Genomic DNA, 20584 nt, shown 5'->3' with positions numbered 1-20584 from the left:
TTTCACATGTTTATGTACAAACAATGGGAACGTCCAGCCTTGATGCATTCCGGGAGGTTTTGATTTTAGTTTCCTTAATCTCCAGGCAGTACGATCTTCAAAACTCCCGGCAACTGCTGTAATTTCTCTTACTGAAGACAGCATGCTAATAAATAAAAATGTATTTTTTTAAAAAAGTACTTGTTCATATTTCAGATTTCTTGAGTGCAGATATTGTTCTCTTTACACGATTCTCTGAGAATATTTAAGCTTGTGTACATTTTATGACAAGTATTCAGATTGGATACTGTTGTGAATAGTTTTATGGCCCCCTCTCTGTCCTATTGTGAAAGGTTAGTCTGAGATTTCTGCTGCCAATTACATGTTTAATGTTAACATGGGGATTATAATTAAACAATTGTAAATTGAATGTGCATGTATTAAAATACTAATACCTCTCTGAGCAAATACTTCGTATATTTTACTTGGTTTGGATTAAAATGTTATATACATCAGTAAATATCAGTCTATGATACAACTCTCTTTCACTACATCTATTATTATAGATCTGTTTGTAGAGATAACATATCTGTTAATTTTCATTTGCCAAAATTACTGTAGAAAAATATTCTATTTGATAATATTAGCAAGAAGATGTGAACATCTCAGGTACTGATTATGAAGACTGAAATGCAATTAACTGCTTTTGAAGTTTTGAAGGCATAGGGCTATTATGCCAACTTGTTCCTGCTTTTAGTAGCTGGAAGGGATATACCAAGGCACCAAAAATGAGTTAAATATGCAGGCCAATCCACGTTCTTTTCTTTTCTGGACACAGGTCTCTTTAGTGTTTAGCATGAGAATCTTGAACAGAATTCTGCAAACATGGGGGTGTCCATGTAGAGAATTCCCAGATGAGAATTCTTATAGCTGTGAATTCCAAATCAGAATGGGTTCTACATATATGCCATTAAATTTCCTTAGAATTCCATCGCAGGTTTTCATATTCAACATATACGGCATTAAATCCTAAACAGAAGTTGCGTATGTGACTCCTGAAAGCCAATTCATACATTCCATAGGAATGCTGAAACAGAGAAAACTATTTATTTATTAATTCCATAAAGACAAACCAGTTACACAATACAATGTGCCCCAAGTACAAATAAGACTTAGGGCAAGATCTTCAAACATTCAACACATTAATATACCCCTTAATTAGAAATACTTCCAAATGTCAAAACCAGCAGCCAATCAGCAACGTAATTGACCATATTATATTATAGATGCAACTTACATCACTCAAATCCCTATTTGTTATTGTTGTACTTCCATTCTGAAAGAGGAAGGGAAACATACCTCAAGCATCAGAAATGAGCCTACGATTTATGAATTGCATCCAATTCTCTTATAAATGACATAGAAGCTGTCATCTGAGGGATCATTTGCCATCTGTAGTTTCTGCCCATTCTTATTATCCAGAAGAATTGGCCTGCTCCAGATCCTATCATGTAAACAATGTTACTAGTGGGATCCAGGAAGTATATCTTCTCTGTTGCAGTACCTGTCCTCAGGAACATTTCTCCAAGGATTTGTTTGGCCTGTTTGGCCCATACCCTGGCCTTATTTAAAAGAGCCCTTAAAACCAGCCTTTTTCTGGGATACATTATATTATTTAATTATTTATTTATTATATTTATATACTGCCCTTCTCCCGAAGGACTCAGGGCAGTGAACAGCCAAGATCAAATACATAGATATAAAAATTAAAAACAATTTAAAACCAGATTAAATACTTTGGCCCAAAGTTAAAAACATCCCATTAAAATCCAATTTAAATTTTAAAACCGTTAAAATTAGGCTAGCCCGGCTTGCTGGAATAACAAAGTCTTCAGGGCACGGCGGAAGGTGCGCAAGTCTGGGATCCTCCGTACCTCTGGGGGCAGCTCGTTCCAGAGGGCAGGAGCCCCCACTGAGAAGGCTCTCCCCCAGGGGGTCGCCAGTCAACATTGTCTGACCAACGGCACTCCGAGGAGCCCTGCCCTGTGGGAGCATATTGGCTGGTGGGAGGCTGTCGGTAGCAGAAGGCGGTCCCGTAAGTACCCAGGTCCTAAGCCATGGAGCGCTTTAAAGATGTTAATCAACACCTTGAATCGCACCCGGAAGACCACTGGGAGCCAATGCAGCTCACGCAGGAGAGGAGTTACATGGGAGCGTCCTGCTGCTCCCATAATCACCCGCGCGGCTGCATTTTGGACCAGCTGGAGCCTCCAGATGCTCTTCAAGGGGAGCCCCATGTATAGTTCTGTTAGAGAGTTCCTTGTGTTTCTAGTTTTAAATTTTTTACCCTGTTTCCCCCAAAATAAGTCATCCCCTGATAATAAGCCCAATTGGGCTTTTGAGCGTATGGCAATAAGGCCAAGTGCTTATTTCAGGGTTCAAAAAAAAATATAAGACAGGGTCTTATTTTCAGGGAAACAGAGTAGTATTTACAGGAGGTGGGTGTCCTTATACATTTAATAAATAAAATAAATAGATACAACATACCTTTTGTCCTCAAATAATATTTCTTATGAAATATTAACATTTAAAGCCCTTTTCCCTATTGTCTATTATTTATGGTTGTAGAACATGAAAGTAACTTTTCATTTTGAAAGAAACAAACTGCTTTCTGTTCTACTAACATGCAGGAAGCAAAATACATTTCTGGGCAATATAGTTAAAAATGGAGAGGCTAAGTCAGAAGAAGTTCTTACAGATTTTATTTAAGAACAAATGTAGAGAATAATAAATATAATATTGAAAATGGCAGAGCCAAGTCTGCACCAGAGAAAAACTGAAACAGAAAAACTACATTAAAAAAATACAGATTCTGCATGGGAAGCAAACAAAGTATAAAATACTCTTGTCCAAATCACAGCTGAAATTTTGAACTGAGTATCCAGTACCCAAGTGTATTGCAGAATACCAACTGAAAACAGCATGTGTATATTAAAGTAGCTAGGATTTCCTATATCATTCTCGATGTTGATTACAGGAAAAAGGTAATAACTGTATACTTAAAAAACCAACAATTTAAATAAATGAGCTATTCTGAATTGCTACCACATGTATTTGTACCGTGATAATCATATGTAAATTCTATGGAATATAGCATACATAATATATCTTCTAAACATAGAGAACCATAACATGATGGACAGGTAGCTGGTCTAGAAGCTTGGTTTAATTCTCAGGGAAATGATCAGTTGGTGCCTGGCTGTACATATAAAACTAGGAAGAAGAATCCTATTGTTAGAAACTATTTATAGTGAAATAATTTTCTACCTAGAAGAATAATCCAATCTCACAAATCCCCTACATGTGAATTCAAGTTACACAGCTAGGCATAAGTTTACCATTTCAGCAGAAAACCAAGCAATTTGGGTCTACTCAGTGTCCTGAAGAATTGAGATTTATATGTGTGGTGTGTGTGTGTGTGTGTGTGTGTGTGTGTGTGTGTGTGTGTGTGAGAGAGAGAGAGAGAGAGAGAGAGAGAGAGAGAGAGAGAGAGAGAGAGAGAGAGAGAGAGAGAGAGAGAGATATTTTCCCCACATCCAAATCTATCCCCCTGCTGCTTTCTTACCAATAATTTAGGAGAAGAGTCTTTACCATGCTCAAATAGTTTCCTGTGGGGAAAAAAAGCATCACGAAAAGCACATTTTTTTTCATATATTCTCCCTGCTTTTCCTCTATTCTGAAAAGAGCCGCTTCTGCTACTTTAAACAAGAATTATTACAGTATTAAGATACATTCTATGCTTCTCCTGTGCAACATTAATTGGTGCCATAAGTAAGAATTCTCCTTCATAAATATTTAATCCCTGAAAAACATGCAATAACTTGAAATCAGAAAACTATCTGGTTGTAGGCCAGAGTGGCCCTCCCATTTTTTTTTTTTTCAACTGCAACTTCCATTATCCCTCACAATTACCCTTCTTAGCTGATGGGAATTGGAGGACAACAACATCAGAAGAAAATCATGTTACTCATCCTGGTTTCCCATTGAAACAGGAAAATATCAAATTTTAATTTAACTAAGCAGAATTTTTTTTTATGTTAAATAAATGAAACTTATATTATAGCAAACAATCTAAAGTGACATGTAAAACTTCAAGTTATTCACCGATGCAGTAAAAAGTATCAACAACAAAAATATATCTGCCTTGTTAAAATTCTTAAAATATATATTAACCTATGAGATGCTTAGTCGATTATTGCCATTAGATCATGCCTCCGAGCTATAAAGTATAAAAACATTCTGATTACATAAAATACAGTCACGATTTTTCTCATCACCAGCATAATCTAATATAAAAATACCTTTCATGTTTACAAGAGGTTTCTTCTAGAAGGTATATATGGGAAAAGTAATAGTAGAAGCAGAAATACATGGGTGGATGGAGCAGAAAGCTACTGTTTATATACTAGACAGCCATTTTGCTTGCAAGATTAATGCATCTCAGAACAGACATGGTGACAGAAGCATATCCATGGCCAGATAACACTGGCTCTATAAAACTGTGGCTTTTGAAGGAACCAGCCAATGGCTCCAAAATCAGAGAATACAAGTTTTGCAATTTATCTTATTCACACATTTCCTGGCATGTAGGGGTATTTGCAGAGTATGGTTTTTTTAAAAAATCCAAAAGGGCAACTATGAAACTGCAGTCAAAGTTTCACCCATTTTTATTCACATCCAGCACCTATAAAAACAAGTGGATCTTTGATCAGACCATCATGGCTGCCACCTTGAATATTTTCACCATAGTCAGAAAATACCCCTGCTGGCACGTAATCACAAGTCATTTAAGAAATTTTGTTATAACCCTATAACGAGGGCCTCTTTTAATTTAGCAATTTGTTTTGTAAAAGACTGCATGTTGAAAAAAATTGCTTGTACCAATAAGAAACTGTTGCAGGAAAAAATGCAGAGATATTATATATCTATAAATTGCAGCTGATCAAAACTATTTTCAGAATTACAGAGACTTCCCCATCCTATATTCTCATCATCGAATGATTTTTTTCTTATTTTAGTTACCTAAGTTTCCAAACACAGGATGGCTGGGATTGCTTTGGGTTTGGGCACTCAAAAGCCCCTTGGTTCTCATAAATATGTAGATAAGGCTGCTGCTAAAACCAGATTTAAAATGCTGATTAAACTTGACTGTCCAAGAATCTGGTGAATGTTTAGCATTCTGACTAGAATATGCTATATCTGAGTAAGGAACTTTTGGGACAAGCAATTATTGGAGGCAAGTAAACTTTGGGTGAATTAAGCAGGAGAGTGGACTGTTGTTGGTACTTGGCAGCTTCAAGTTTCTTCAGGGTTGCGAGATTCGTTTTGTAGTTGGATGTGAGGATTTTGAAGGATAATCCAGGAGTGTCATTGGTCAGACAGATGGTTCATGTCAGGTGTTGGAGGTGTAAGAAATAGTAGTTTCCTGTTAGGAAGATCCTAAAGAGCAATGGTGATGCTAGGTCCTTGATCCCACTGAGGGTGAGGATGAGGCAAATTACCAGAGTAATGAGCAATGGGAACTATGAAAGGAGAAGCTGTTTCTAGAGAAGGGGGATTGTCCACTTGGTCTGTCTCTCTTTCTTCAGATGTCCTTTCCCTGAGGTCAGGAGGCCAGATTGAAGGACATTTTGGCCTCAGACTGCTACTGATGAATGTTAGGTCCATATGTTGCCTTTTTCTTCACCCCAGAGCAGATGGCTGAGGTTATGAGGAATATTGCAATAGTCTTTTATCATGATCAGATCACTTCCCAGTCAATATGTTGCCTGTTGGCACGAGTGACATCTGAAAGGCTAAGGACTGGTTAGAATGGGCTACCTGAACTAGTCAAGCTTGAAACTGAGAGATGAGAATGCTGGATGTGCTCTCCTGAGGAGCCTTTTCCTCTGCTTTGATTACCTATTCATTTATCAAAAATTCTGGGAGATGAGAGGAAGTGATGTTGCATTACATAACTTCCATCTAGACTTATCTTCCCTTTTAATGAAGATTAAAACAGTATACGACACTCTGGTAGACGATCTTTGTTAAGACCCAGACAGAAAGTTCAACTCTCCTAATCCTACAGACCTCTCAAAAGCATTCACACCCTCTATGCTTTTCTTCTGGAGCATCTGCTAGGATTTGGGGTATGTTGCATTGTTTTGTTTGTCCATTTCATTCTGTAGGGGTAGCTCCAGTCATAAGGATCAGCTAGCCCTTGATCATTTACTTCATGCTATTCTTGGCTGTGTGTTTAGCATTTCTATGAAATCAGCAGAAGAGATCATTTCTGGATGATGTACCATCAATATGTTAATATTCCATGGTGTAGACTTAATCTCAGGCCAAACTATTGATGCCCTGGTAATCCTCATATGGTGCCCGTAGTCTATATGGGATTAACAATTGAAACAAACTGAAACTTAAATCCAATAAGAATAAGGTGTTGGTAGTCCAGAAACTATCTGGTCCTTTGTTGATTATTATATTGGCTGTAGATAGGGTTGCATTCCACTTTAAAAAGCAGGTTCATGACTTTTGAACTCATAGCCACAATATGATCCACAGTTAGAAGATGTGGTCTTTGCTCCACTTTAATGCACCAGTTGAGGCCCTTTTTGGAGCAGAAGTTTTGACATGCGTGGCTTATGCCCTCATCCTTTCAAAATGAGATAATAGCAATGCACTTTATTGGGGCTACCCTGAAAACTACTAGAAAACTGCTGACAAGTGAAAGCTACTTCAGCCATGTAACTTCAATTTTGCAGGTACTATATTGTTTCAAATTAATTTCAAAAGATAATTCAAATTGCTGTTTCTGGCCTCTAAACACTTTGTTTGGCAATTGTCCATTCTACATATTTGTCTCAGGAGATGATGTTGATCATCCTAGAAACAGTCTATCTCAATGGCTGCCATCGTTGTGAAATAATGTCTCCACAGAAATCTGTGAATCACAGCATCCTGGAGCATTGTTATCTTTAAGAAGGTTAATGAAGACGATTTTGGATTTAAAATGCTTGCTTGGATGTCTTTATTTGCAAGACAAAAGTTATATCTGTGTTAAAATTTCCTATCTGTTTTTTTCATTCTAATGATTTACCTAACTAGTTTAGAATTACACAACTGGTTTAGAATTTATACAGTATTTCATTATCCTTTTTTATTTGGATATTTTATGATTGTGAACCAATTAGAGTCATTTCAAGATGCTGGAGTAAAAATCCTGAAACAAATAAAAATATAAATAAATTGCCATTATTAAAATAGTTAGGGACAAGGCAGTTGAGTGTAAAAGCCTTATTAAAGGCTGAAAATTACATTAATCCTCCTCTCTCAGTAGGGAGCAGGTCCCAAAAGTCTGGAGATGCTACAGAGAAGGCCAGAATCAGGATTACAATCAGACCAAGAAATAGCAGCTCTGATGTAATACTGATGATGATGATGATATGGAATGGGCACCATACTGAAGAACACAGTCTCTCTGATAATTCCTGGTGTGTAAAGGGCAACAAGGACAATCATACCTTGTTTCCACTGAAAAGTGACTACAAACACCAATGTCTGTAAACTGAAATACAAAACAGGCAACTGAATATTTAGAACAAAATATCACCAAAACAATAGAATCAAGAACGTTTGACAATCAAGTTTGAGTTAATTGTTCACAGAATATAGTATTTTTTTAAAAAAAAGAGCACAACAGATTTAGTAGCTGCTAAGTACTTTTGGGCAGGGTAGCAAGAAATAGGCTATGCAATTTAGCAGTTACATGATGTACTTGGTCATTTGGTTTCAATTCACATTTGATGATCCAAACACTGAGCTCATAACACAGGACAGGAACTATCCTGCGTGTACTCATGACAGCATTACCCAATGCTGAAAGTGAACAGGGAAGCCCTTGTGAATGTAACTGTAATTTTTTTTCTCTTAATGCTCTTTGGAGCTTGTTTGTTCAAGTGAACTACAAACAAGATAAAGCATTTAGCAGATCAGGTGAGAATCCAGAGTTGTGAAAGAGAAATTTCAGAAATTGAAAATAAGGCTTTAATGCCATAAAAAAAAAAGCTTCACAGTATATAGGAAAAGCTATTATGCTAAAAATTGTTTTTTAAAAACCAATATTTGCCTTAAAAATACATACACACTAAAATAATGTGTGACAACATTAAAAGTCAGAAAATTGAATAAAATTCTACTGTGTTATATTCTTTTAAAAGTTCTATAACCAGAAGGGATATTATAGGTTTAAAATGCCAGAAGGCAAGTTTTTCATATTTAACCTACATTTTAGCAACGTGAGTGATCCACAAATCCCTTGTTGACAACCAATTATCCACACTACCATTTAAATAGGTATCAAATGTTTAACACAACGCTTAAGGATTTTAAAAATAAACATTTGGCTAAAAAATAAAGCTTCTAAATATATTCTCATAATTTAAAATAAATATGGGAGCAGATTTCATTATTTACATTTATCTGAATGACCAAGAAAAGTTCCATGGGCAAGTTTGTTGTGCTGTAAATGCACCAGGCAAATTTCCAGCTCCATATCAGTTGGCTTTTGAATATAACTATTCATTTCTATACCATACTGAAACAACTTTATAGTATTGTTTCCACGAAAAGGGTTCCTTTCTATAAAAGGATGGATAAGCTATTCAGAAATGGGAAAAATAATAGAAATCAAGCCAATATTGATACAGAAAATCAAAGTGTGCTCATTGTTGGTTCATTTGTACAACCACAGGCTACGATCTCCAGCTTGACAAAAAAAAAAAAAAAAAGACATCTCTAAGCATTGGAACTAAAGGACTTTAATATTTAAAGGAATTCTCCAGCACCATCCCCTGTCTGTGTGGCTGGGCTTGAACACAATGCCTAGCTTCCCCTAATTTAAAAAGGACATATGCATGAGAAATCACCAGTTGTTTGAGCCTAAGGTCACTTAACCTTTTTGGCTGAGTCCTTAATTGTTGAGATTGTTAACATTTTTCCATAACCAGCTTTGCATCTTTAGGAAAACATCTCTTGAACAGGAAGGTTTTCTGGAGGAAAGCTAATCTTCCTGACAGCTTTGTCCTTAGAGTGCAAAAGTCGATAAAGAAAAGATGGGAGGCCTTTCTGTTCATCACTGGGGGACCACTTCTCGCAAAGAGGCTAATGCTGCGTGGATGCGAACATGTAACCTGTTCTCAAAATCATACCCTGTGAATTCTTCCTGTAATAGAAAATAAAAGTAAAAATTAAACCCATGGCAGTAGAGAGGCACAACAACTTAAAGGTATATACAAGATATGTATTGTTTTAACTGTAAGTTAAACATGTTTTCTAATTCCCCAAGGCAAATACAATAGTAAAGACAAAAGAATATAGGGTTTTTTTTCTTTCACCCTAATTAATAAGTCTGTTTCATTCATATACTGCAAGGAAAAAGAGACTCCCATCATACAGCAAAGAAAATACTTAAAACCATTCTGAATATTACCTTTGCCTGAAGCAGTAACACTTTACCTCTTGGGACAGACTGTAGGAAGAAGCAAATATTGTTTTAGAAATTTCGATGTCATCTTCCAAAAACAGAAAACAAAAATAATAATAACACAATATTTAGCTCGAAATAGGAAATAAAAGTATGATAATAAGATTAATTAGGAAAATACTAACTACAGAAATCTGACTTGCTTCTTTAGTGAGTAATAGAGTCAGTTTAGTGTAGTGGTTAAAGTGTTGACTTAGAAACCAGGAGTCTATGAATTCTAGTCCTGCCTTAGACATAAAAGCCAGTTGGATGAGATTGAGCCAGTCATTCTTTCTCAGCCCAACCCACTTCACAGGGTTGTTGTTGCGGGGTGGAGGGGGAGGAGGAGGAAGGAGAATGCCTTAAGTTATTTAAAAAATAATAAAGGTAGATTTTTAAAAAAAAACAACTAATAAATAATAATAAATATCATTCAGAAGATTTTTAAAAATACTGGAAATTAATCATTTTCATTTGAACACTAACTACTCCCAGCAAAAAGATGAATAATCACATAAATGAGCTACCTCAAAAAAGTATTTTAAAAAATATTGGAGATAACTAATTTGTTCTGTTTTCTAATGAGTGCAGCTACTTGAAATAAAATGCAGACTGCATTTGTAGTCATGAAAATAAGTTATTTTCTGCTACTCTTTTCTTAAAAGCCTTAAAAGAGAAGGGTGTTTTCCAGTGGTGAAATCTGAACCGGTTTGTCATTGGTTTGCTGGCTGTGCATGTGCGGTGCGCAGTGTGCACCAAACATGTGTGTGCATGTGCGGTGCATGCCAAATGTGCGGTGCATTCATACACAGTGCCCACCAAACACGCGCTTCGCGTGGGAAAAGGAGCTTGGGAAAGTAAGTAGAATGAGGGGGGGAACAGCTGTGCCACGTGATTTAGATTCACTAGAAAGCAGGATTTCCTGCTTTCTAGCAATTTTAAATCGTGGGGCATAGCTGATCATCAGAAATACGGGTTCGGAAGAACTGGTAGCATTTTTTTACTACCGATTCACCCGAACTAGTGCGAACCGGTAGCATTTCACCATTGGTGTTTTCTCTTAGGTGCTCCATGTGGGAATTGTAAGAGAAGAGTCATGCTAGTCTAAGGCAGCCCTTACTCACACTGGTTCTTCTTACTCAGGCTGCAATTCTTGACTTCCTCTACCTCAGCCTTGTTAACTTCATTCCTTTATTCCTCCTAAACATGACAGTAAGAGAAAGAATCCTACCTACATTTGTAGCTGCAAATGCTTACAATAATTTAAAAGTGAGTTAGAACAAGCAAAAGAAAAAAAAAGGGAGAGAGAGGACAAAAAGCAACAACAAACCACTCTTATATAAGAAAGGTGCAAATAAACTTGGGGCATTCCAAGTACAGGTAGTCCCTAATTTACAACAGTTCATTTAGTGACTGTTCAAAGTTACAATGGCACTGAAAAAAGTGTGTTATGACCATTTTTCACACTTATGACCGTTGTAGCATCCCCATGGTCACGTGATTTACATTTGGATGCTTGACAACTGACTCTCATTTATGACAGTTGCAATGTCCCAGAGTCATGTAATCCCCTTTTGCAATCTTCCCCATTTCTGAAGAACAGAGACTATCAATCCAGTCAAAGATACCAATTATCATTTCAACTGCAGAAAAAAGGGTAGGAATAAAAATATATTCTCAGATTACCACCACCACACCCACCCCCCAATTACCTGAGGGTTTTCTAATAAAAGACAGCCAAGTTCATAGCAAGCATATGGTTGAACATACAGGTTGTTCTGGCGACAGAGTTCATCTTTTAGGGCTCTTTGAAAGAACTGCAAAAGAAAAATCCCATTGTTTTTAAGAACAAAAATAATTTTTTTGCACTTTACTCAGAAACTTTTATTAGTCCAGTCATAAAATCTCTTCATTTGCCAATTATCATTTTAAATTGATAAATGAACCAAATCAAAACCGGATGGGGAAATAATTGCTAGTGGCTATGGATAAATAGTAGGTGACAGTGGTAAAATAGAATTGCTGAATAGAAAAGACTTGACACATACACATAATCTCTGCAGTCATTATCAATAAATGTCATTCTTTCTAAAAAAAAAAAGATCAGAAAAACTGTTAAAAGTATTTCTGAAATGCTCCTGGATTTCAAACAATTAATAAAAAATTGACTAAACATGCTGTGTTGACCTCACACATTAGGAAACAAATTCAGTGGCGATTAACCTTTGGTTTTATGTAATGCTATTAACTGCAATTGAGTGAGAAAGAATACGTACATAAGAGAGAAAGAGAAATATTGTAAATCACCATAAGTCTCACCAGCATCTCCAGTCTCATCCTGGTTTACAGTAGAGCAACCAAACAAATTACAATAAAATCATTAAAAAAAACCACATCCCAAATAATAAATGATAATACAGTGCAATCATATAGGTATTCTCTTTATCCTAAATGAAAACAGTCCTCATAAGGATTGTAAAATAGTTTAATCTTCACTGTTTTATGAAAAAACAGTAAGGCTTGGTGCCAATTTCCTTTCTGGGCAAATGTTATTTAACATGGTTGGAACCACCAATGAGAAACCTCACCAATGAACCTCAATTACCCTGTTTCCTCCAAAATAAGACATCCCCTGATAATAAGCCCAATCGGGCTTTTGAGCGCATGGCAATAAGGCGAAGCGCTTATTTCAGGGTTCAAAAAAATAAAATCAGGGTCTTATTTTCGGGGAAACACAGTAGCCCCATATCCTGTATTCAAGGCCCCCGCCCCCCACCACCAGAATGACCAATTTCACCAGGAGAAGGCAGACTTACACTGCTTGGGAGCCAAGCCATTTACAGCATTAAAGTGAGGGGTCCTTGGTGCTTTCTGAGCTTGGCTATTTTCTTGCAGAGTTTCATTATCCAAGCGAGATAACATCATCAGTGCCAGAGCATTGAAGATTAAAACTAACATTTTGGGCTATGTTTGGAAACTTATTGAAAGCCAATGCAGTACCTGTAGTACAGATGTTACATAGCTGGGGCAGCTCTCCTCTGCCAGCATGAGAGCAGATGCGTTTTATACTAATGCAATTTGAATAACCAATGCATGTGGAATGCATTGCAGTAGTCTGTCCGAATACAGATGAGAACAGCAGTTATACACCCAAACCTTTTCATTCTACATAGGGCCACAACTAACAGAGAGATACAGTTTCTACACAGCCCATCCAGCAATTGTCATAAATTTAAGAAGATATCTAAGTCATGGATCTGCTTTTTTAAGGGGACTACTACGGTACCTAATATAAAGTTATCTGTCATCAGATAAAACAGAGAGACTGGTGATCATTGAATGAACAGTAAATCAGACTTGTTGGGTTCATCTTCAGCCTATTTCATCCTGTCTAGGCTTCTATAGTCTGTAACATCAGATCAATACTGCTATAGCATCACGAGCCCAGCCTAGCATAGTGATGCATAACTGAAAATTGTCAAAATTACTGGTGATACAAGTAGCAGAAAGGATGCAATGGAAAACTAGAAGACTCTGAATGAATTGGAAATGAAGGCAAGGTCATAAGGAAGACAGAAGGTTTTAAAGAGAAAAAATAGTTCAGTAATATTGGGATTAATTAGAAAATTTACTGCAAGCAAAACAAAAAAGAGAGAAAGAGGAAATGGGAAATAAATCGAGAAACAAAGACAGAAAATGTAAGAATTCTATGGGATGGGTTATGATCTGACAGACTGAATTTGGCCTATAAGATGAAGGTAGTCTATCTTTGGCTCTACGTATTCTCATACTAAAATTTTCATTTGTTTTATTACCATTATTGGTATGTTTTCTTGTTAACATAATTGGGGGGTTTTTTTCCTTGAATATACTAGCATATTTTCACTCTATTCTCAGTTACCTGAACAGCATCTTCAGCATTTCCTAAGCATTTATGTATGGCACCAAGTAACAAGTTCTTCAAACCAACGACTGCTGAATCCTCAATTTCCTGGCAAGCTTGAGAAGGAGAAAAGGACAGGAATAAATGACAATGATGACAGTATACATTTGACATTGATACTATTCTTTCATTCCACAACCACCATTCTCTAGATTCAAAATTCTTCAAACAAAGGTAGGTCTATTTAAAAAGCTGCTAAAAAGCTTTTAATTTAATTTTAATTTAACAGCTGCAGTGATTAACTTAACAAATGTGGCAAGAAAAGTCATAAAGTAGGACAAAACACATTTAACAAATTTCTTACTTAGCAACATAAATTCTGGGCTCAATTGTGCTTGCAAGTCAAGGACTACCTGTATATAGATCATAAATGAGGACTGATGAGAAGAGGGGGAAATCAGGAAGCAGGCTGAAAAGTAAGAGCTACGGGTAGGTGGGCAGGTGCTATGGTTGGGCGCTAAGGTGTTGGGGGGGGCAGTGCCACAGGCAATTGCAATGGAGTGTGGGTGGTCCAGCAGGTGCTGGGGTGGGTGCTACAGGAGGTGGGCAAGCAGGCACTTTAGAGGGAAGAACAGGTAGGCACTATAGAGCATGGAAGGACAAGTGAAAAAGTGGCACGAGTGGGAGCACCTTGTGACTTCCTGCCAGCTTCCCCAATGATTTTGCTCGTGGGAAGCTGGCAGGGAAGGTTGCAAATGGCAATCATGTAACCATAAAATGCTACAACCATTGTAACTGTAAGTTATTGAGTGCCCAAATTGAGATCACATGACCATGAGGAAACTGCAATGGCTGCAACTTCTAATCCTCTTGTTCAGTGCCATCTTAACTTTGAATGGTCATTGAATGAGTGGTCATAACCTGAGGACTAACTATATTATCAACTTATTTCTTAATATTTTATGCATTAGAATTAATCAGGTCAAGGATAGGAATAAGATCAGGAAATCAGCTTCTTGCTGCAAAGTGGCACAAACTGCTTGCTAGCAGCAATTTAAAAAAGGGACAGGAGAATGTATTGTCTTGTAGAAGACAGACTGTATGCAAAAGTATGCAAAGCAGAATTCACATGTATACCTTGACTCATGTGCTGTAGATTGGTGAATGAACAGTTTGGAAGAGCTTTCCATAAGTACAGTACCTCGATGGATGCCAATACACAAAGTTGTTTGGTTGGTTTTTGCTTTCTAAATCTCTCTGCCTGGAAAACAGATCAGATACTGGTTTTATTTGCCAAATAAATTGAGGGCAAGTACTTTTAAGCATGGGGATATATTTTCATGTTTTCCCAGTGTAATATAATGATAGATAGATAGATAGATAGATAGATAGATAGATAGATAGATAGATAGATAGACAGACAGACAGACAGACAGACAGACAGACAGACAGACATAGATGATAGACACACACACACACACACAGAGAGAGAGAGAGAGAGAGAGACAGAGAGAGACAGAGAGAGACAGAGACAGAGACAGAGAAGTGGGGGGGGAGAGAGAGAGAGAGATTACACTGGGAAAACATGAAAAGCATTAAAAGTTCAACATGAGAACCAACAATTTTAGAATAGAATAACCGACTTGGAAGGGATCTTGGTCTTCTAGTCCAGCCCTTTGCTCAATCATTTCAGACAAATAGTAGCCCAATCTCTTCATAAAAATCTCCCGTGATGCAGCACCAAAAACTTCCGAAGGCAAGTTGTTCCACTGATAAATTGTTCTGTCAGGAAATTTCTCCTTAGTTCTAAGTTCTTCTCTCCTTGATTAGTTTCCACCCATTGCTTTTTGTCCTACCCTCGGGTGCTTTGGAGAATAGCTTGACTTCCTCTTGTTTGTGGCAGCCCCTGAGATATTGAAACACTGTTATCATGCCACCCCTAGTCCTTCCTTTGATTAAACTAGACATACCCAATTCCTGCAACCATTCTTCATATGTTTTAGCCTCCAATCCCAGAATGTAGAGCCCTATGACTCATTTTTCAGGGCTCCAGTCAGCCTAGGATAAGAACCTAAGAGTGCTATTCCTAATCTTTTTTCTTTTCTTTTTTTTTTACACAGTAGTAAAGGTCACAAGAATAGAGACGGCTTTGTGCTGTCCCTGAAACAGATCGATAGAGAGTTTGAGAGAATAACAATTCAGCTTTTAATTGTTGTATAACTAAGGACTGGAACGCAGAGCAAGAGGTCTGTTTGATCTCTGACATTCAGTTTGAACTTAGAAGCCTTGGCTCCAAATAATGATTTTTTTATTTTTATTTTTGGAGGAGACAATTTTAAATGCACAGATGAAAGTACAAACTACCCATATTAACCAAACAGTAATGATCAAATAAGTAGGGCTACAACCAATAAATATTTTTAAAAAGTTATTATTTCCTTAAGTATAGCCTGAAGTGTAGTTTTTTTCCCTTTTATAGTTTAAGATATTATCAATTATTACAAATCATAGCATAAAATCCTGTCAGAAATACTGAATAAATGTACATTTTGCCAAAATTCACCACAAGTGGTCCAAATTATTCCTGGATAGATTACCATCAATTGCTTACTACTGACTGCTAAAGGAAATAACTGCATTGTTTATAATCCTAATTAAGACATCTGGCATATTTTATTCTGAATGACAATTTGGATGAGGCAGAGATATCTTTCCTCCACAGGAAAAAGAACACTGCAATATTCTACCCAAAATCTCTAGTTACTGCTATGTGTGTGCTGATTGTATTCCTGCCAAGTGATTCATTCCACCCAGGGCCTTCTCAAGTGCTCAGGCAGGATTGAATAGAAGCAGTCTGAAATTCCAAGCTCATTCTTTTGCTAGAGAAATTCCACAATAATTTCTCTCTAAAAAAAAACCCTCTTAAGCCAGCACAATCAATTTCCTTCACACTATTATCGGCAACAAGGTTAAAAGACAAAGAACAAGGGAACACCTACATGAGCCACAGTGGCACAGTGGTTAGAGGGCAGTACTGCAGGCTACTTCTGCTGGCTGCCAGCTGACTACAATTTATCTCACCAGGCTCAAGGTTGACTCAGCCTTCCATCCTTCCGAAGTCGGTAAAATGAGGACCCAGACTATTGGAAGCAATATGTTGACTCTGTAAACCACTTCAAGAGGGCTGTAAAGCACTGTAAAGTGGTATATAAGTCTAAGTGCTATTTCCCATAATTCTTGCCTTGGCTGGCACAAGCTAGCACTAAATAGGTATGAGCATCACTTTCTTTCACGGTGCTTTTTTGGAGTAATGTATCTAAGCATATTGTTAACAGAACATGATTTATACACTGTAGTCAGATCCCTATAGAAAAATGTACACTATCTCATCTGTTACATCTTTGACGTCACTCAACATCATCTTATTCCTCCTTCCAAAAAGTCACCTGTTGCAAATAGAGCTGGTTCTCATACCTTAACTAGATAAACAAACTACAGTTAGGTTATTGCCTATAACCGCATCCAACTTTAATCGAATGAAGACAGAAGATGTAGCTAATGCAAATTGGGGGGAGGAAGCAAATAGGGTTTTTTTCTTCTTTTTAAATTGCATTTCTTCTACCTTAGAGCCTTTCCTATTATTTTCCAGGGATTTATACTTATGAGGTTTAGCAGCACAGTTAGAGGGGATTTTGAGGATCACAAAAAAGGGAGGAAATCTGAGGTTTAAATGTGGTCCTTGCAGATTGATCACCCGTGAACTAATTCAGTCCAATTTACGTTCACCTGACCTTTTTGACTGAGAATTGTTCAATTTGGTTGTTTTTTCTTTTGAAAAGCTTCTGGACTTCCTTGAAAACAGTCTGTGCACCATTCACTTCACCAGTAGCTCCTTGACACACTGTAATAAAAAGCAATTCCTTTCATTAATTTAAAACAAAAGGTCCTGTCCCCTCACTGAGAATCCCATATGCTCATTAAACATGTAGAAAATTTTATGAATCATTGATTCTTAATTTGTTGGCTTTCCTTTTCCCTTCCTTTCTGAATCATGTCTGCTAAACAGCAAATCTGCAGGCAGGTTTGGTGTTGCTTTTTGAATAGCAACTAATATACTTTAAGATCTTATAAAAATAAATATAAAGTATATTGAAATATAGGATGTGATGCATTCGCAATTTTTTTGGTAAGATAATTGCTATTTGTTGAGTTTTGCTCCATTTACATGTTTTTTTGCTTTTAGTTGCTTTCTATCATTACTATATTTAATATTAGGCACACAGGGTTTCTTATTGATTAAGTAGGTATAGACCTACCAATAAATAATGCAAGAACAATGTATGTTCAAAACTATAAGTGACACAACAGAAATGCAACAAATACAGGTAGTCCTTAATTTACAACCATTTGTTTAGTGACCATTCAAGTTACAACAGCACTGATAATTTTAAGTGGCTTATAACTGATCCTCACACTTACCACTGCAACATCCCCAGGTAACATGATCAAAATTTGGGTGCCTGACAACTGTCATGTATTTTCAACAGTTGCAGCATCCCAGGGTCATTTGATTGCCATGTGACCTTCCCATCTAGCTTCTGACAAGCAAAGCCAATGGGAGAAGCTGGATTCACTTAACAACTGCATAATCCACGTAACATCTGCAGTATTTTGCTTAACAACCATGACAAAAAAGGTTGTAAAATCGGGTGTGACTCGACGGGGTGGGAATTTGGTCCCAATAAATTAAGGACTACCTGTATATTTTGACACTGTTGTATTTATTTATGTGAGTAATTTTCTTAATAAAATATGTTGACACACCAAAGAACAAGCACTATATTATTTCCACACCAATTGCACATACTTCTGAATCATATAACAATACTTCCCTGCTGTTAAGTAGGCATAATAACACTGGGACCATCTTGATTCATTTTTAAGACGTTCAAATGATTCGAAAGCATCCTTGAAGTTCATTTCTATCATGCTACACCAGCCTAAAAGGGACAATCAAAGTTGTTGAATACAGAAATTATGTATGTCCTATATATTATTCATAACAAAAGAAGATAATTTTTAAAATAGCAAAATATATTCTGCAAGCTGGCTCCTAATAGGCTTCTGAATGCAATTCAAAGTGCTAGGTATTACCTTTAAATCCCTACGTGGCACAAGACTGAGTTTCTTGAGGGACCAACAGAAAGGGCATGCTCCAGGTTCCTTTTAAAATCTTGTCATTTTATGAGACCTAGAAATTCTGCCTTTTCTGAGGTTGCCCCTGTATTCTGCAACAATTCCCTCCCCCCACCCTCCAATATCACAAGCCCCAAATCTTCTTGTCTTGAGGAAAGCCATTGAAATCTGGCTCTTTCCCTAGGCACTGAGTGTGACATGTAGTCATTTTCCTATTTGCCTGGTTGCCATTTTATATTTATATGCTGTTCATTGTTATATTGGATTTTGTTTTGCTTCCTTTTGATCTATTGAATGTTTATTCTATATGTTATCCAGAGTCACAGTGTTTGAATTTGGCAGCCCTATAAATTTTGAAATCAAATAAATATGCTGGAGACTGAAACATTCTGATACTTATTATATCTATACAGAAAGGAAACATTAAAGTTATCATATACCAATTTCATAGAGGCAGACATGCTGAATCTCTCTCTGATCAGTTGCAAGTTCCAAAGCAGTATTGAAGGAGGTCAAGGCACTGTTGATTTGACACTAAAAAGAGAAGAAAAACTGCAATCAAAATGTGGAAGTACGTAAGTATGAACTTTAAAAATTCAAATCATGCTACAACAGTATAAAAGAAAGTTAATTGCAATGATCATCTCGTGAAATGCTTGTAAGAATTACAAAATGTGGACTAGTTATTGAAATCAATGTAAAATTCAGCACTCTAGTCTTCTTCCTTGCACTCATGTCCTCCAAAACTGTCAGCTCATATATGATAGTGACAGAAACGGCAACAACCAGGAGAAATGCCATAAAGAATACTATTGTAGTTGGGAAAAGAAACAGTGCTCCTGAGGAAAATCCCTCAGTTTGTTGAAAAACAAATCAACAAATTCCCACACTATTCTGAAATATCTATCACAAACTACCCCTTTCTGCAGACCCACATTTAACTCTGAGTCGAAGAGCTGCCCTGAAAGAGGCGGTGGTGAGGCCTCTCCTCAAGAAGCCGTCCCTGGACCCAGCAATATTGGCTAACTATCGTCCTGTCTCCAACCTTCGCTTCATTGCGAAGGTTGTTGAGAGTGTGGTCGCGCAACAGTTTCCACAATTCCTGGAGGAAACATCCTATCTAGATCCGTTCCAGTCGGGTTTCAGGTCTGGGCACAGCACGGAAACGGCATTGGTCGCGTTGGCGGATGATCTCTGGAGGGCTCGGGACAGGGGTTATTCCTCTGTTCTGGTCCTATTAGATCTCTCAGCGGCTTTTGATACCATCGACCATGGTATCATGCTGCACCGGCTGGAAGAGTTGGGGGTGGGAGGCACCGTGTTGCGGTGGTTCTCCTCCTTTCTCTCCGACCGGTCACAGTTTGTGTTGGCAGGGGGGCAGAGGTCGACCTCGAGGCCTCTCATTTGTGGAGTGCCGCAGGGATCGGTCCTCTCGCCCCTTCTGTTCAACATTTATGTGAAGCCGCTGGGCGAGATCATCCGTGGCTTTGGGGTGAGATACCACCAGTACGCTGATGACACCCAGCTGTACATTTCCACCCCAGGCCACCCCAACGATGCCCTTGAAGTGATGTCCCAGTGCCTGGAGGCTGTGCGGATCTGGATGGGGAGGAACAGGCTCAGGCTCAACCCTTCCAAGACTGAGTGGCTGTGGCTCCCGGCATCCCGATATAGTCAGTTGACTCCATCACTGACTATTGGGGGCGAGTCTTTGGCCCCCACTGAAAGGGCTCGCAATCTGGGAGTCCTCCTGGATAGGCAGCTGTCTTTGGAGGAACATCTGACGGCTGTTACCAGGGGGACCTTTTATCAGGTTCGCCTGATTCGCCAGTTGCGGCCCTTTCTTGATCGGGATTCCTTGTGCACAGTCACTCACGCCCTCGTCACCTCTCGCCTTGACTACTGCAACGCTCTCTACATGGGGCTCCCCTTGAAGAGCACCCGGAGGCTCCAGC

The 20584-nt window shown here is 37.8% G+C and overlaps 1 protein-coding gene across 1 annotated transcript in view; it reads right to left on the bottom strand.

The window, feature by feature from the left end:
• Positions 1-8830: 8830 nt before the first annotated feature.
• The window catches only part of TTC39C (tetratricopeptide repeat domain 39C), a 36987-nt gene continuing 25233 nt past the window's right edge, over positions 8831-20584 (bottom strand). The window contains exons 7-14 of the mRNA XM_087891339.1: positions 19070-19163; positions 18317-18433; positions 17225-17334; positions 14571-14694; positions 13452-13549; positions 11263-11367; positions 9518-9556; positions 8831-9250 (exon numbers count right to left, since the gene is read on the bottom strand). Of these exons, the coding sequence (XP_087747465.1) occupies positions 9161-9250; positions 9518-9556; positions 11263-11367; positions 13452-13549; positions 14571-14694; positions 17225-17334; positions 18317-18433; positions 19070-19163 (777 nt within the window). The 3' untranslated portion in view covers positions 8831-9160. The remainder of the gene's footprint in view (positions 9251-9517; positions 9557-11262; positions 11368-13451; positions 13550-14570; positions 14695-17224; positions 17335-18316; positions 18434-19069; positions 19164-20584) is intronic.

Source organism: Pantherophis guttatus, chromosome 3 (assembly GCF_059756535.1).
Source record: "Pantherophis guttatus breed Tessera chromosome 3, ASM5975653v1, whole genome shotgun sequence".
NCBI classification, from domain to species: domain Eukaryota; kingdom Metazoa; phylum Chordata; class Lepidosauria; order Squamata; family Colubridae; genus Pantherophis; species Pantherophis guttatus.
The sequence above is the reverse complement of the archived record's forward strand: the minus strand, read 5'-3'. Positions and strand labels throughout refer to the sequence as shown.